Genomic DNA, 17,928 nt, shown 5'->3' on the forward strand with positions numbered 1-17,928 from the left:
ATGAGGTAATCTTAGAAAAAGAATAACCCCCTCACCACCACCTTTTTTGTGTCATGATGGAAAATACTACTGTCTTGCTGCTGTTTCTCTCTAGGTCTTCTCAGCTAGGCTTATGTTTTGCTCTTGATGACTCTATGCAAAATATCTCAAACATGGCCTTTCTTGTCCATCTGCTCAGCTAAATCCATCACAATTCCGGCTCCCAGTTACCGCAACATTTTTTGTATTATTTTTGCTTGCCCCCTGGCCATGAGAAGTGAAATCTTACCCTGATGATGTCTATTGAAAGCAGTGCTGCAGATCACGTCCTACCCCATGTTCACATCATCTCCTTTCATCCTGCCACTGGCTTCCCCTTCAGTTGGACGCACAAGTCGCTCATCTTCGCTTTTGAAGCCCTGTATGTCCCATTTTCTGCTTCCCTGCTGTTGCCAATTCCCTCTATACTTTCTGAACCTCTCATGATGCCACCTTCCATCCCTCACTCATCCAGTTTTCAAACAAGCGTCGAGTTTCTCTGTTTCTCGGAAGGAATTTCTGCTAGACGTAGACAACGTTAATTGATTAACTTCCCATAAATCCCTCTAAAAATCCCATCAGTTGCTCATAAAACACTTTAAAACAATTAGGCTGTTGGTATACTTAGCGGGCTGCCTATCGCAAGAGTCCAGATTGCCTCAGTTTCCTTTTGTTTCACCATCAAGTTGTTGTTTCTTATCTTTATGTGCATTATAAGCATGTTGAGAAAAGAAACATCCTCCTTTCTTTTTTTTTTTTTTTTTTTTTTTTCCTGGTCACAGCGTGGCTCCTCTCCTGCATCAGTAGGAGTAAATAAAACAGGTCAGGACATTGTCTCCAGTGCCCTGCTGTGCTGGTCTGTTGGGTCTAATTGGTAGCACATTTGTTTATAGGGTTTTGTTTTGGAGCTAAGACTTCCCTGGACAACACGGGGCATGGCTGGGGGGACAGCACGTGCTGGAGACCATCCCTAGTTTGCAGTTTGGATTTGGATGTGCTGAGCTGCTTGTTTGGAGGGGAAGGCAAGATTTTACACTTAAGAGATGCAGGTTGTGCTGTATCGTGGTGCTTGGCCTCAGACCCAGAGGATCATCCCTAGTCTGTTTTATTTAGTAGTACGGAGGTAGCCTTAGATGCCAAGGGTTACACAAATAAAAACAGATACTTTTGATAGGTGTCAGCATTTTAATGAGGAATAAAATTAAGCCCTGGATACTTCTGGCCATCTAATGGCACTATTTTTTGTAATGCGTGCGCGTTTTCTGTTGCTATTTTTTTTCCCATATTTTATGACAATTGCCTGAAGTCCTGATCTGGTGGGATTATGCCAGATACCTGCACAGTTGGAGACTCATCAGCAATTCAGATTCCTTCAGTCAGAATGTCAGTTTTATCACAAAACTTGTAAAGCTTACTGTGGTGATTTCAAATTTCCTCTTTAGTAGACATTTTGTTTGAATGCCACGAAGGGGCTCCTTTCTCGACGCCCCCAGGAGTACAGTAAGATATGCTCTTTGAGAGAGGCTAGATGAGTACAAAGTTACCTTCATTAAATTTTCTCTTCATGCTTTAGCATAGAAGATTCCTTTTTAAAACTGTCTCTCATTTTCTTTTGTGTCTTCATCCTATTACCTTTATGAGATTGTGGTGCATCAGCTTGATGGAAAAGGTGGGTGCGCAGCTCCCTCAGAGGTTTATTCCAGCACATCGAAATACTCTGCTAGCACGTGAGGTGCTTGAGGAGCAGCTGGGAAAGCGAAAGCAGATCAAGTAATTGTAAACTTAATAAAAGCACATCGTTACTAGCGTGCCATGTGGCGCACGGTGCAGATCAGACTGCTGTTCATATTGACTTTTGCTAAGAAAGGCATTTTAGATTTCATGTGTGTTGATTCTGTAAAGTAGTTATTGAGTTGCACTGAGTGGAGGTGGAGATCTGTCAGCGTTCCCTGGCAGTCCTGGCTCACTACTACGGTGTGTGGTTTTCCTTCAGTTTAGTTGTGAAATTCCTAAGTGATTAAACAAATAAATAAGATGGTAGGACACTTTCCCTGCCACATGTCCCAAAATACAGATCTCTCTCACAGGACATGGGATGGTTCAGGGAAGGGACCTCCTGCTCGAAGCAGGGTCAGCTCTGGGACCAGACCAGGTTGCTTTATCCAGTCAGGTATCTAAAATCTCCACATTTTCACTACAGATTCCACGTAATTACTGGTTTTGCACTCTTTACCTTTTCTTACAAGCTTTGTCTTCAGTCAAGCCTTACAGACCCTTAAATGCTCCTGTAAAATGACCCATATTGATAGGAACTTTAGAGGAGTTCTCTGTGAGGGACGTAATTCATTTCCCTTTTGAGGAATTTCCTTGCTGTTGGCTGTTTCTGACCATCCATCTGAGAGTCCTGTCCTCCATCACCAAACAAACAGAAATCAATCGCAAACCCTTTGGTGGGGTTACCATAATGCACGATGCATCCTTCTTTCCTGAAGGGGAGATCCTGCAGCACGTGGTTTATGGCCATCTAATGTTAGACAGTAATCTCATTTAGCGTTTTCCCAAAAGTGCAAATGGTGCATTAGGGCAGCGTAACAAGCACAGCAGATCAATTCGGAGACGGTGCTCTCCTTCGACAGATTAATCCAAGAAAATGGACTTTGTTGACTTGAAGGAAGTGGCCCTCTTACTATTGACCTGCATCAGGTCTGCAGTGCCTGGAAGGACAGGCAATGGGCTGAGAGGACATTTTGAAAAATCACCAGTGAAAAAGTCATAGTATGAAAACAAGTAACTGGGGGGCAGGAGGCGACATGTCTTACAGGGCTCTGATACAGTTGGCAATGTAAAGAGTCCATTGAAGCATTCAAAGACGGGATAATACATGGACTTTGAACGGTCACTACTGGTATGGCTCAGGGGAAAAAAGCAATCAGAAAAGCTCCTCCATGTGGGTTAGAGTACCCCTGTTGAAATGGCTGTAAATACATTTACAGAATTTATGTAGCAAGTGTACAGCAGCCCATTTCCTTCACTTTTCACCTTTATATAAGCAGTCACTTTAAAATCACTTGTGAATAAAGGCGCAGCTAGGTTTACTGTGTGTATTTTTTATTAGCTCACGGTCTATTGTATTGGTTTATCAATCCAGACCAGGGTTTCAGGCATTTAAAATGAGCTCTGGTTTAGTTGGACCTAAATCATCGCCGCTGTGAGTCTTACGTCTACAAAGAGCGTATGTGGTGCTTCCTCTTGTACTCCATCCCGACACAGACCTTGCCATAATCAGTCGGTGTGCAGCAGTTTATGGTCATACATTTTGATGCCGAACACGCTTTTGAAGTGCTTGCTGATATCAGCAGAGGGGGGATTAAGGGAAAATCCTCATCCGTAAGAGTCTACAGAAGTTTGAACTTTCAGATCATAAAGTGTGTAAGCACCTGGGACTGCATTTAAATTCTGGTTTAGGCATTTCACAGATGCATGGTAATGAATGAAAAGAGTAAGAGGGATGTTTTATATAGGTACATACTGTAAAATCAAGGTGACTTAACATTCGGGGGTTTTGGTATTACATCTTGAGTGATTGCCAAGAAGTCAGTTCCCTTCAGGAACGGCATTGTGCTTTGCGTTTCACTTTCTGACTGTAGTAAAACAGAGATCTGCCTTGGCCAATGAACAAAATAAGAAGGAACAGAATATTCATCTGCGGATACTGCGGCTGACAAGTCTCAGATTTTTTACGACCTTATTGAACTAAAAATAACGTGGGCTGGAATGGATGTTAGAGCAGCCGCTGTCAGGCTTTCCTGGTAGTGTAAATGGGAAGATGTGATAAGTATACAGTTCACACACATAAAGCAAATGGTTGTTTTCAAGGCATATGAACTGTAAATGGTTTTCTAAATTTTCATGTGTTTTTTTTCTACTGTTGAAATATTTTATCTTTGGTGTGAAAGGAGTTTAACTGTGATTTGATGGTTTCTTATAGAAATGAGTACCTTAAAAAGTATTTGTAAAGTAAATGTCCAGTTAGCTTAAAATTTCAATGGACATTTCATCTCTGAAACATTTTGCCAACCCTCTTACTTTTGAAATACGAAAGTATTGTATTCCTATTCTACTTCTGTCACACTATCAGTGTGGATAACATTTTATAAATTAATGCAAATGACAAGATTTTTGCCCAAAAGAGATTGGATTTTACAGGACAGACTAAAGAAGCTTCTGTTCCTTTGGCTTCCATTGAAGGCAAAAAGTGTATTGCATCAGCCAAAAAGATGGCAAGAGTAATGAATCCATACAGTAAAGAAAATAGAAAAAAATCCTAAATAACTTGCACATCTGGCATCGGGATTAGAATTGAGGTGATGGGAAGGAGGATGCGCCAAAAATAGAGGCTATCATCAGATCAGCAAAAGTAGGTTGTGTAATTTGCTGATGGTAGCGGGGTTTTTATATTCTCGAGGTCAGCCCAATGGGTGATTTCACTTTTATGCAGGAGCAATATTTAATGAGTAGCAAGACTATATGGTCATAGGGCTATACAGCAATGAAGCTTTCCTGTGGTTCTGTGACTGTTTTTCTAATGTAGGTGAGGTCAGCTGTGCTTCGTCATTGCTGGGATCTTCAGTTGAAGATGTGTGCTCATATGAAGTTGGATGTTAAATTTTCTCTGCCAGCTGGAACCTGAGTACTGGATCAGGAGGACACTTGTGGTCCTAATAGCCAAACTTCTGCAGCTCATGTTGATGTTTGCATCTGATGTTACCACTTTATAACCCAACTAGGTCTAGAAACAGCCTTTCTTTATAACTTTAAAATGTTTTCCTTCACTTCTATTATTTAGTTTACTTCTTTAAAAAAAAAAAAAATTAAAAAAAGATTTGCATCTTTCCTGAAATCTTTTTGAGAAGGAAACCAAAAAGTTCTTTTCTTTTTCCTTAGGCGATACGAGTCTCATCCAATCTGCGCTGATCTGCAGGATAAAATTCTACAGTGTTATCGGCAACATGCTCAGGAGACCCTCAGCTGCTCTGCCCTGGCTAGCCAGTACCTGCGTTGTGTCAATCATGCCAAACAGGTGAGTTAGAAATATTGCTACCGAAATAACGATGGAATGAAGAAGAGAGGAAGATTATCGGATTATCCAATTAGTCCTTCTTACATGCTAAAGCAGTACAGTTCCCAATATGTATGTTCTCACAGGCTCTGTGGAGTCCACTTGCAATTTATTTAAATGCCAGGGTTTCCATCTCTTCCCTTGGGAATCTGTTGTTTAGTGTAGTAGCTGTCACTGTCGGCAGATGTTTCCTGGTATCTGCAGTTTTAGCAGTAAAACAAGGGGATTAAACTACGTGGTACTGTTTGTCATAAATATGATAAACAAATGGATGTCTCAAACTAGATTGCTCACGAGTTGGAAGTCTTGATTTCTTTTATGTTACGTACTCGGAGAGTCTAATGCTGCCCTTTACCTGGTCTTGTCCTCCTCTCGTCCAGTTTTCTAGGGTATGGGTTGTTACTGTAGATTAAAACCTTTATGCTTTATTAGTGCAGCGTAAGGGAAAATGACAGTAATATGTACAGCTTTCAGTTAGAAGAAGCTAAAATTTCTAAATATTGTTCTTTTTCATCAGCTTATGTCTTTCAAATATAGAGATGCATATATTGACCCCAGTTGTGTTCTTAAAGAAGCCAGTTGGAAATGTGTTTATAGACCACGTATGTAGTATATGTAAAAAGTGCTTAAATAAGTCTGTTGATCTTTATTTTTGCTAAAATCTATGAGTTAGTATTTGAACAACGCATGCTCTAGTGTGTTAGCAGAGACCTGACAAGCACATCTAGTATTTGATAACGATAATCATTTTCACTCGAGTTAATTCTGCCTGTATAGAAAAGTAGTATAGAAAAGACTGTCTGTGATCATTCTCAGTGATCTTTTTGCTGTTAGACTGGTGCAGTCTTGCTCTGGTATTACTGAAGATCTTGCTGGAGTTAACACTGCTCATGGTCTAGTGCCGTGTAAGACGTGGTAGGAGGCAATGGTTGCGTGGCAGCTAAAGGTGTTCCTCAGCCCGCAGCGCTTAATGCGTTTGTGTGGTGCTGTTATCGTTAATTCTTTGTTTATACAGCTAGCGTGCTCCTTTTTGCACAGGCAGACTGGATTGGCAGTGCTGGAAGACCACTGCAGCTAACAGCTGTAGCGTGGCTGTTCTCTGAGCGCTGCAGGGTGAGGACAATTTGGCTGTCCGGGCAGCTCTATGATATTAAACATGATATTAAACTCTATGATATTAAACTCTATGATATTAAACATTGTCATCATCAGTGAAAACTTTAAAGAGGATCCATGTGATGAAAAATAAAAGTCAGTGAGATCACCCTGTCCCTCTCAGAATCACCTCCTTTGATATCTCCTCTGTCGATATGTCCTCCTGCCCACTTGTTAATGCACCAAGCCCCTGAGCTCCTTCATTTCCTTAAAAACTCTACAGCCTGCCAGATCTCCCTGCTCATGAAATTTTTTCCTGATGTCCTAGCCTGAGGCTTTCTTTCATAAAGCTACTGACACTTTATTAATTTTGGAAAGATGGTTGAGCCATCCTTAGACACCCGAGCATGAGAAGTGCAACCAGCTTTGTCCAGGTGCCTTCCTTGGACATTTTGCTCATCCCCTTCTTCCCTAAGTTGTACAGTTCCCCATGATCTTTTGAACAGGATTTTTTTTTTTTTCTTTAAATTGAATTGCAATTTTTTTCATTAATTCCTATTAGGACAAACAATAATTAGTGTCTATAATTATTTTTTCTAAGTTTTCCTTCGCTGTGATTTTTGTGTTCCAAAATCCATGCTGAAGGTACTGGGCCGTGAGTGGGTTAAAGACATTTTAGAAAAAAGGCCAGTGATTAATACTAAGTTGTGATGTAGTGGACTAGATTTTCACTGTGGCTTGCATCATCCGGAACACTAATTTACTGTATTTATAATTTTGTATTATTTTTTAAAGTAACTAAAAAATTTAGATTAATTACTTATACATGTTTAAGCTATAACTAAAGTTTGTATCTGATAGGAATTTATTCAGAAGACTATGATGAGGATGAATTAATTCATGTTCAGAAGGTGCAGGAAAAGGAAATTGCATAAATATGAGCATTAAGTTTAAACACCCTTTTAAACACCTTTTTTGTTGAAGATCTTCAACCAAGCCTGTCAAGTAGTTAAAAGTGTTTCCTAAATGTTTCTTATTCCCTTTCACACATGCTTCAAGATGAGAATTCAGAGGTTTCTCTCTTATGATAACAGAGAATGAGAAGCCTTTTATGATGGAAATACTTGCAAGCAGAAAAAAATTGTTTTTCATGATGAACATCAGTCCTCTATAGCTCATCCTCCATGTGTTGCAGCTGTAATTGTAATTATTTTTACTCGCTGATTGCCCAGAAGTCCAGACAACAGTTACTTTGAAATAATTGCTAAATGCCGTTATAAAATACTTCAAAATTACCTACTATGTGTGCTTGGTTGGGAGACAGAAGAGTGGGATAAATAGCAGATTCAGAAATGAAAAAGTTAACTGACACTGGCTACAAGAAACAAACAAAGAAGAAAATTTGCTAGAGGGAATAGACCAAGATATTGAAAACCAAATAAGTTAACTAATCCGATTTCCTGGCGGTGAGTCTGGGCACTTGTGCTCAGGCTGAGCACACTCTGTGCTTTTCATAAATTGAATTTATTGACTCCTCTTTCTTTCCTATCTTGCTTATAATTATCTCACCCTCTCTTCTGTATGCTCCTTATTTCTCATCCTGTCTGTAATCTCATGTCTCTATCTGTCCTTTTCTCCCCTTGTTAGAAAAGCCCAGAGAGCTGTTAATTCAGAGGAGTTTGACACACTGTTGTATCTTCACTTTACATCTTTTCCCAAAGTCATGAGAAGCTAGTGAGATAAATTAAACTCTATTATTGATGTTTGCATTTTATTATAATAGTAACGGAGAGAAAAACTTACTTAATGGAGCCATTAAGGGGAAGATATTGGGATTGTCTGTGGGATGTATTTGTGCTCCTACTGCTGAAGTAACTCCAGCCAGGCCAGTCACTGCACTAATACGGACCGTCCAGTGGCATTTTAATCACTTATGCCGGTCTGCTGTCCACTGATATGGACAAGGTGGCTGTTAAAATACCTTTTTTTTTCCTTTTTCTTTTTTTTTTTTTCTTTTTCCTGGGCTACAGGGAGTCCTAATTCCTATATGGAAACACAACTAGACTATAGCTTAATGAAGTCTGTGCAAGAGTTTCCTATTAGGCCATTGAATTTCAGAGGGATGCAAGTCTCTGCAGGCAGGTGAGATTTGAAAGTACTTCAAAGAACGATACCAACAGCTGCTGGTGTCTGACAGCCTGGCTACAAAATGTTATCCTTCAGCCTCTTCAGCCTTGTTGTAACCATTATTTTAATTTGTAGGATAGAGTGGTCCTTAATCATGCATCCTAGTCAGAACAAAACCATTATTTTAGCCTCATCCTCCAGTATTTTTACTAGATACCATCTTCAATCTAATAGAAAAATATGTAAAATTAGTGTAGCTGGAAACACTGAACTGAAATGCAATAAAAAGGCGTTGTCTTGTATGGCCAGCATTTAACCCTACCTTGATCGAAGGAAGTTTGTTATGGAAGAGTCAGACCAGGTTCCCTTCACACCTACTTTGGTGTAATGAAAAAAACCACAAGAAAAAAAAATTTAAATACATGAAGTAAATTCATAGGCAATGTTAAATGGCAAGAGTCAGTAAAGAACATTAAAAAAAAACCCAAATGTAGACAAAACCAAAGCAAGCCATGGAACACTCCCCTTTGTCTGAAGATGAAATTTTGTGGGCAGAAATATGAGTGTGATGAACAAATACCTGTGATTTTTTCCTTAGGACACTAAATAAAAGAAAAGTAACACAATTTTTCAGATCTTTAGGGAATTTCCTACGGTAACTTATGCCGTGTTAAATTTACGTAAAGTTAATATTCAGCCCGGCGATGGCTTCGAGCAAGTTTCTGTAATACCACTGCAAAAAGTCTTCCAGCTAAAGTAGCCTTCATCAGTTTTACAGAAATCTCCGTTGGGGGATGCTGTCAAACTGAGATTGCAGATTTTGTTAACTAATAAAAGTTTCCCTTATTTTTGTCTGTAATAGCACCTAGGGAGCATAAAACCAACTCTTTTTATTTTGTCACCATGTACTTCTCTACCACGCATTCTGGAGACAATGTGCCCTGTCTGGCCGGATACTGCTGCTCAAATACTTGATTCAGCTGTTTGTAGGTCTCCTGTAAGATTTCAAGGTTTACATTTGGGCTTGCTCCTGACATAAGCCCTAAAAATTATCAAATCCTTTCCTACCATTTCTTACAAGGAGACTCATAATTACTGTCTTCCCCGTTTTATGGATTTTTTAGGCAAGAACAATAGATTGCCTTGGTCAACATCATAGTCCTCCAGTGAACGTAGATGGCCTCCAGCATGCTTTTACTGCCTAGCCTGTCAGTGTCCTATTAAATCCCACTTTCTGTTCTCCTTACTGATCGAGACAAGTAGTATCCATACATGTGCTCGTTTCTGCAGACCCTTTATTTCTAGATCATGGCAGTAGGAGGTTCTTAGTAGGGCCCTACATACTGTCCTCGCAAGTCTGCATTTTCATGGTAGAGGCCAGGACCTCTCTGAAGAGTCAAGACCTTGATGGAAGAGCTCTCTGGTGGGGCAGGAGGAATAACTCTTAGACTACTTGACAGATCTATACTTTTAGCTCTTGGTGGCCTGACTGTGCACAGGAGGTGATTAATGAAGCGCAAGGTCAGTGCAACGTGTTCAGACTGTCGAGATTTTGATTATGACTCAGAACACAGGAAGGAGGTAGGTAGGGGAGATACTTAGTGTAGTATGACTTCAGGATATATTTCCTCAAGTATGTAATTGTTGGGAACGGGATTTATCTTATTGTAAGGTCAGACATTTTAATTTCCTTAATAGCCGTAGCACTAGAGCCATGATAGCATTAGGATGGATGAAAAGGAATCATTACTGCAACTCTCCAGGCCTCCAAATGGCTGGCTTGTTGAGTCCTCAAATAGCTTCGTTCTGCTTCTGTGACTTGTCTCTGTGGTGATGTGTATCTTGACAATGTTACTTTTTCTACAGTTTTCTTTAAAAAATTGCAAATCCTAGGAGGGAATTGTAGCCAAACTTCAGGGAGTCTCTGGAATAACTTTGGGTTACTGAAATACATGTTTCTCCCTTTCTCTTTCCCTCCCCCCGACCATTTTCTTAGCAGAGCATGCTTGGGAGAGGAGGATAAAGGCATTGTCCAAATCAAGCACAAGACCATCAACTCTAATTTCAGCAGAAGAGCATTTTTTCCCAAGAATGATATGACAGCCCATTTACAAGAATGATACGACAGCCCATTTACAGGGCAGACCAATAAAGAGAAGAACTGGAAGAGCCATTTCAAGAGCAGCAGCCATCACGGCTCAATCAGTGTGACCATTTGAAAAGCCAAGACCTGTATCTTATTACATCAGAAATCATACATCCGAAGATACTGTTCAGTCGTAGTAAAATCCACTTATTGGTGATTGAAGGAAGGAAAAGAAAAGAACTTTTCACTGACCTTAGAAAGGGGAAATATCCTTCAAATGCTGCTATTTCAGTGTAGAATCTCCTCAAAAACTTCTCACTGTCAAAGGCATGGGTATGTAACACTTGGTGTGCCGGGACGTGGTGGTACTTTCTGAACAAGTCAGCCGCTGCTCCATACTGTACAGCCTGTATTGTTGCTCATATTAAGGTTTTACTTGCAATGTATAATGACATAAATCGTGCTTTAACTTATTTCACAAATTATGCAACTTAATGAAGTCTCTCTCCAGGCCTTCTGCTGGAATGATGTTGATGATCCAACACTTAAGATGTAACATGGCCTTTGTTTACGTGGAATGGTTCTGTTGTGCTCCTCACTCCTATCAAGTACTGACGAATATGCCTCGCTCTGTACCAACAATAAATATATTTTATGCACAAGATTGATGTTTCAGTCTGTCTCTCTCTCCACTTCTTAGAGGCGGATGGTGTTCCCTCTGCTGTGTCAATCATGTTTTTCCAGCAGATGTTATTGCTGAAGCTTTAAAGCATAGACTTCTATGCATAACCAACCTTGGTTTCAGGAACGGTACTTACATATAACTGTTTTCCATCACCACAACCTAGAAGGATCCTACGTGATAGTGTGCTGTGATTCATGCACCACCAGACTTTCCTTTCTTGGCAAGTACTTGTGAATGAAAGGGCATGCAGTGCCCAAAACTGCAAAGCATCTTTATGCAAGTACCCAGTTTCATTTAATTGTTTTTGCTCAGATAACGACTGCTGCATTTATCTTACTAAGCAATCTTTGAAAATATTTTTTACCCAGTAGTAATAGTAACAGTGTCAAATGAGCAATGTGTCTAGAGCCTTCTGCTATTTATTTACCTGTTCTGTTTCTCTAATTGGCTACATTTGAACTGCATCCTACTGTACAACTGCGAGTGCACCTGTGGATCTCATTTATATTCAAAATATTCCCAGTGACTCTCCTATTCTAATTATCAAGATGCTTTGTGAGTACTGTTTAATTAAGGAATTTTTTTTTTTTTAATGCTACAAAAAGAAGCTGGGCTTTTTTACATGTGAAGCAACTGTAGTACCAGTAGGAGAGGAATATCCTGGAGTTCAGCGTCAGGTGCCAGGTAAGCTGCTTGACAGAAATAATAGGAACATAAGCGACATGTTTACGTGGTGACTTGCTGTAGTGTTTACAAATCAGCTAACTCACAAATTCTCCTTTCTAAGGTTCTCTTTTGTAACAGAGAGCCAAGAAGTTGGCAGATCCATCCTTGCCAGACTTAGAATTGGCAGCAAAATGTAGCATAGAGGAAAAGCAGACGTTTTTAAGGCCAGATGATTCTGTAAAATCAGGAGAAGAGCTATGTCGGGAAAGAAGGTCTCTGTTATTGCCAAATGTTTATTGGTTTCCCATCCTGACAGCCTTGAGCAAGGGGAGTCAGTCTTGCTTGCTTTGTTCCAACTGTGTTTCAGGCTTCATTTGAGATGCTGTGTTCTTTAAACATCTTCTGTATCATAAGTAGCGGCATCTCTAGCATGTGTTGCTTGAGCTTGGGGCATGCTGATTGCGGCAAACGGTGCAGACTTTAAAACTGTCCATGTTGTGGGTAACTTTTGCCTTTAAAGTAGAGCAGCAGTTCTGAATATTTCTGGAGTGAGCTTCAGTTTGCCACCTCTTTTGCTGTCGCCATGCCTCCTCCTGTGTACCTGCATCCTAGTCCTTTTCATCAGTCTCTCACTTCTTCCTCCTCCCCACTTGCTGGTATGGACGTCCAGCAGGACGCTGTTCTTTTGAAAACAGAGTTGAGAGGTGATGGTGGACATTTCTGCTCAAGGAAGCAGTAGGTCTGCCTAAAATAGAGACATTGGCCATCTTTTGTTTTGAAACTGGACTAATGATATTTAAAAAAGCAAGGTTCATAGGATCTGAAGAACCAGAAGCAAGAGGAGTGTGTGTCTGCAGCTTACTGTTTATGGTACTGGGGTATCATTAAAAAAAAAAAAAATACTGGGTCTAGTCTGTTCTGGACAATGTTCTTCCAGCCAAGGCTTACCTTGTAGCTGCACTTCAAGATTGAAAATCTTTGGTTTCTCATTTTTCTCTTTTTTTAGAATGGAAAACCTGCGGGGAGGTCTCCCTCCTTCTCAGAAATAACCAGATCTCTCTAAGATTGCTCACTGCCAAACTGAGAATTTGAACTCAGCTGAACGGATCCTGATCTCAGAAGGGGTGATAGGGGTGTTATACTCCAGGGATGATAGATGAAGGCATGACACTCTCTGCCCATGGTAGAGAATAATTTCAGATGTTCCTGTTGGTCATTCACAAGCTCTGATCAGCTGTAACCAAAAGGCAGTTTTACCTAGGGTTTTAAATGGAAAAGCAGTATTGTAACAGCTAAATCAAAGCTTTTCATTGTTCTTTGCTCAGTGTCTGTGGAACAAATCACAAGTCTTTCAATGGTGTCAAAATAATCACTGCTATCCTACTCTCATGTAATTTAGCAGCGTTAGACTCTTTCAAATAATAGACTTCATTTCCTCAGGAGTCATGTGTGTCTGAGACAGATCACATAACCTTGCAGAGCTGAGGGGGGGCGTTTCACCTGTTAGGATATCCCTGCGTTACAGTTTTAAGCAGATATTTGGGATTAGCTTTAATGTGGAGATGGCTACGGGTTGGGATAAGTTTTACAGCTCAGATGGCCACTGCTTTGTTCTCTTTTAGATCCTGTGCTCTTTTGGGGAGACTCTAAAGTTTTAGGTGCGCTCTGTCTGATGGAGTTCCATGTCATCTCTCAAGCTGAAAAAGTGATAGGAGGGGGAGCCTTTCCCTTTTCTATCCTGTTTGTTTTGCTTTCCAAAATAACAGAAATTCTAGACAATATTCTTCTTTGCAAACTATTGCAAGGTCTTCCCCTCAGCTGCAAATGCTGATCGGGTTTGGGCAAGGCAAACCAATTATTTCTAGTGTTTTCTTTATATGCATCTTTCTACTCTCTGAGCACTTAGGGATCCCTAACCAAAACCAGCTGTTCATCGCAGTAGGTACAACTGGGACAGAGCGAGGCGGCCTTGCTTCCCAAATCGCAGGGACAGAGAAAGCAGAGGGGTGCAAAGTCATTTGCCCCATGTGCCGAATCTCATTTGCAGGACCCAGAAATCATCCCGTGTTTGTCCGATGCCAGTTGAAAATGCATTTCAGCTAACCTGCCCATAGTAAATCCTATTTGATCAAGAGGTGGGTGTTGGCACTTAAAATCAGGTAAGGATTTAGATTTGGGTGTCTTCTCATTTGCAGGCAAACGGCTGCAGAAGTGAACTTTGTAAGCTGGTCAGTTCATAATTTGCAAAGGTTTGTGTTGAGCTGACACTGTTTCGGAAGTTGGCTGAAGACACAAGAGACGAGACTGTGGAAGGAGAGAGCAAGAGAGGGCACGCGCGAGGTGGGCTTCCATCCTGCAGCCATGAGAGTCCTTTCTGTGTTCAGGCTCTAACATCCCTTCGTACAAAATCCTCTGCAGGTCACGATCAGCATTAATGAAACCATTTGTCTTCATGCTTTTAAGAACAATGATTCTTCCTTGAAGAGCTGGGGGCTGTTTTCAGGGCTAAGCACCCACTTACGCTGAAGTTCAGGAGAGCGGTAACTACCAGACTCTGGCTCTTGAGAGCCCAAGGCAAAATTCAAGTAGGGGTCTGGAAAATGAAATGGGAGTAAGCTTGGGGAGGCGAGGTAAGTTGACAGCGATGTTCACATTGGGTTTTGCTGGGTGAACACCCTGCTGTTTTCAACTCTGTGTTGGAGAGGAACGTCTGTCATCTCAAGTCACCTTCCTGTCTGCTCTCAGCTGCTCTTCTCATGGGAGGGAGCAGTATTAAATAGGGCCCGGAGGCAAGTACGTCTCTAGCTTGATCATCAGTGCGGTGGTGATCCCACAGCACTGTGCTGAGGATATTCCCACCAGAGAAACCTACGTGCAGCAAAGGTAGCGTGCCCTTCCATAGTCTGCCTGGCAGCAAAACGGTCACTGCAACGCAAACTTGCGTTCACCAGCCAAGGAACTAGATCTCCCCGAGGAAGAGGGAGACATCCTGAACGTGGTGAGAGGAGGGCCATGGCGTGAAGAGGACCTGCGTCTTCAAGTCATTGCGAAAGAGCCAGGCAGGTTCCCAGAGAGCGTGGGGCACTGAGCCAGGGCTCCTCTGCAAGAATGTCAGCTCCATGTGAACAAAGACACTCGGTAATTAGAGAGGTAATTAGTTTGGTAATTACTAAGGTAATTAGTTTGATTCTCTCTCAAGCCAGTAACTGCTGGGAAGAGAACACTCAGCCATTGCGCTGGGGGGAGCACCTTGAATTGCAGTGCTGCAGCAACCCCCCCGCCAGGTTAACCCTTCTCCCTCCTGTGTGGGAAGCAGCATCTGACATTGCTAATGGGGTGGTTTGGAGGAAAAATAACCCTAAAAGGTCTGCTTGTCAGAGGTCTTGTGCCCAAAAACTTCTGAGCCACCTTCCAATGACATCCAAAAGTGCTTGTGCCGTCGTCAGGGGAGGACCTAGGGCAACAGATAGTCCAGATAGTGATGTGGTATTTATTACAAAGATTTTACATACCGTTAAGACTGCTGGGGGCAGCTTTTGGGTGACCATTTTGAAATGTTCCCGTAGCATTGCTGCTTTTGGGAGATGAGGGTTGTTCCACCACCCCTTGTATTAGATGCTGGACATCCCTTCACCTGTGGGCTGCCTCGCTGGTTTAGTGGAGGCATTTCTACCAGCTTGGGGTGCAAGTCAGCAACCGGAGATGAGTTTTTTTCTGTTCAGCTGTCATATGAAACCATAGTTATTTTCTGACCACCCTACGCAGGAAAACCGTCCCTCCTTCCTTTGCAAGTCCCGCGGGTGGACGGGGGCAGAGCAGCTGTCCCCGTTAGCCCAAAGTGAGGGTTGACTGCACGGATCAAACTGCAAGTGCTCATTTGGGAGGTGGTGATGGAGCTGCAAGAGGCGGATCAAATTCCCAAGTAAACTGCGAGCTAAGCAGGTTCTTCTTCTTGTTCATCTGTTGCTTATATAGAAATAGCAGGGCTGGAAGGGACTTGACAAATGCTGGAGTCCACTATTCCATAAAACCTGATATCAAGGAATTCTCTTGTTCCTTAATCCAGGTCACCTTCTCCTTGCAAGGTTGTTCAGAGGTTTATTTGATTGTGGTATAGGGGTTTAGTTCTGCGAAGGGTTTAATGGGTGAAGTCCAGGGGAGGCAAGGAGATGAGGTACTGAAGACCCGTTAATGGACAGGAACCATTTTTGCTAGACTGCCCGTGAGAATTTACTGCATCTCTCCCCTGTTTCTTATGTCAGATAGTGAGGATTTTTTTCTCCTCTCAGTTTTAATATTATTAACACTTGGGCTGTTTTGAAAAGGTCAAAGTCAGCTTGAATGTCTTCTAATCTGACTCTTCTTAAAAAGCAAGCAAACAAGAAATCTATATTCCACCGTAGCTGCCTTTAAATAGCAGAGCCTGATGTTTTATAAAAGAGGTATTTGCAGAGGTGAGTGAGGTCTGACTGATAGCAAGCGAGTGCTTATGGGTAGGGAAAGGTCTCATGACCTCTTTGGTTTTTTGCTTAAGGTTCCCACTCCCAGAATCAGGTGAACAAATGAAAATCTCTGCTTTTGCTTGAAAAAAATCAGCTTTGCAGAGAGAAGTCTGTGAACAGGATCCAGATACAGCTCCAGGAGCACAGAAAAGGCAAAGGAACAGAGCACGTGTGTGCTTGTGGTTTTACACCTTAGAAGCTGATCCTGTTGCTGTTACTAGGAATAATGTGAAGAGCTGGGGAAATGCTGAGCGTGGGACATTTGAGCCAAGGCCAGAGCAGATAGATGGTAACACACTGACTTAGTGGGCAAAATCCTTTCTTTAGCACCAAATAGGAAGAAATCTCCCAGCTCCTGTTCTTTGGTCCCAATTTGCCATCTCGGAGGGGCAGCGAGGGAGTGCCGCAGCAAACGTGTGCCTGTGTTATTTGTTCTTGCAGGTTTGGGGGAAAGCTGCAGAAGAGAGGAGGTGGGGGAGAGGCAGGGTGCCAACAGCAAGGGAACATTAAATAGCCTCCAGTAAAACAAGAGATGGTTGTGAATCCACTTCAGGCTCTCAAGAATGGGTAATGTGCGGCTGCTGCTAATGTTACGGTAAGCGGTGTGCGTTCTGGGATCTGCCTATCGACCCGAGCGCGCTGCCTTTGTGGCACAGAGTCTCGCAAAATCATTCACTCGGTGCACCGTGCGTTTTCCTTGAATGGAGAGTGCACCCATTAGGGAGCCTGTAAAAACAGCGTCGTTATGAATCACTACCAAGTCTCGCCTTGTTGTTTGGGGTTTTTTTTTCTTTAAATGGAAGCTTTTTAATCTGACGTCGTGGCACTTTTGGGGGTTTAGAACGAAGCTGATTGCTGCCGCTGCAGCTTGGTCTGCTGTTACCAAGAAACCAAATAGCATAATAAACCCGTGTGTATCAAACCTTGGTGACTCAGGGTTCCCCGGAGAGGCAGTGCTTTTTGCTGTGTCGCACCTCCTGCTACCTGGGGTTAGTCTTTGGGAGCTCGTGGTCTTTCGTGTCTTCTGCCTTATGCTGTCCAGCCAGGTGTGAGGTTCCTACAGGTCCAAGGGAACCCCGTGCACAAGCTGAGATGGTGGGTCTCAAGGCAAGGGATCCAGAAGGTGGTCTCTCTCACCTTGCTTCCCTAGGAGGCCGTGAGGCATCGGGGTATGTGGTTTGTGTTTTTGAGTATTTCTGGGTGTATCGTTCAGCTTTTTCATGCCTCTATTTCCCTAGCCTGGTGGAAAAACCTAGAACTATGTTAGGCTGGAAAATGCTCTGTAGGCATTGGAGGAGAGAACTTGTGGGCATGCAATTTTTAGTCTACCCACCAAGAATGGGCTCTGTGTGTGTGTCTCTGTGTGTGTGTTACTCTCCTTCTTTTTTCTGAGTTTTGATTTTGTCGTGGTTTAACCCCAGCCAGCAACTAAGCACCACGCAGCCGCTCACTCACTCCCCCCCCATCCAGTGGGATGGGGGAGAAAATCAGGAAAAGAAGTAAAACTCCTGGGTTGAGATAAGAACGGTTTAATAGAACAGAAAAGAAGAAACTAATAATGATAATGATAACACTAATAAAATGACAACAGTAAGTAATAAAAGGATTGAAATGTACAAATGATGCACAG

General features: G+C 42.1%; 1 protein-coding gene across 2 annotated transcripts in view; it reads left to right on the forward strand.

The window, feature by feature from the left end:
• The window catches only part of CHCHD3 (coiled-coil-helix-coiled-coil-helix domain containing 3), a 155,000-nt gene extending 143,891 nt beyond the window's left edge, over positions 1 to 11,109 (forward strand). Inside the window, exons 7-8 of one of the 2 annotated variants that reach the window (XM_075024593.1) lie at positions 4,963 to 5,098; positions 10,356 to 11,109. In XM_075024593.1, the coding sequence (XP_074880694.1) occupies positions 4,963 to 5,098; positions 10,356 to 10,382 (163 nt within the window). In that variant the 3' untranslated portion in view covers positions 10,383 to 11,109. The remainder of the gene's footprint in view (positions 1 to 4,962; positions 5,099 to 10,355) is intronic. The other variant, XM_075024594.1, reaches the window with a different exon arrangement.
• Positions 11,110 to 17,928: the final 6,819 nt, after the last annotated feature.

This window comes from Buteo buteo, chromosome 4, assembly GCF_964188355.1.
Source record: "Buteo buteo chromosome 4, bButBut1.hap1.1, whole genome shotgun sequence".
NCBI classification, from domain to species: Eukaryota; Metazoa; Chordata; class Aves; order Accipitriformes; family Accipitridae; genus Buteo; species Buteo buteo.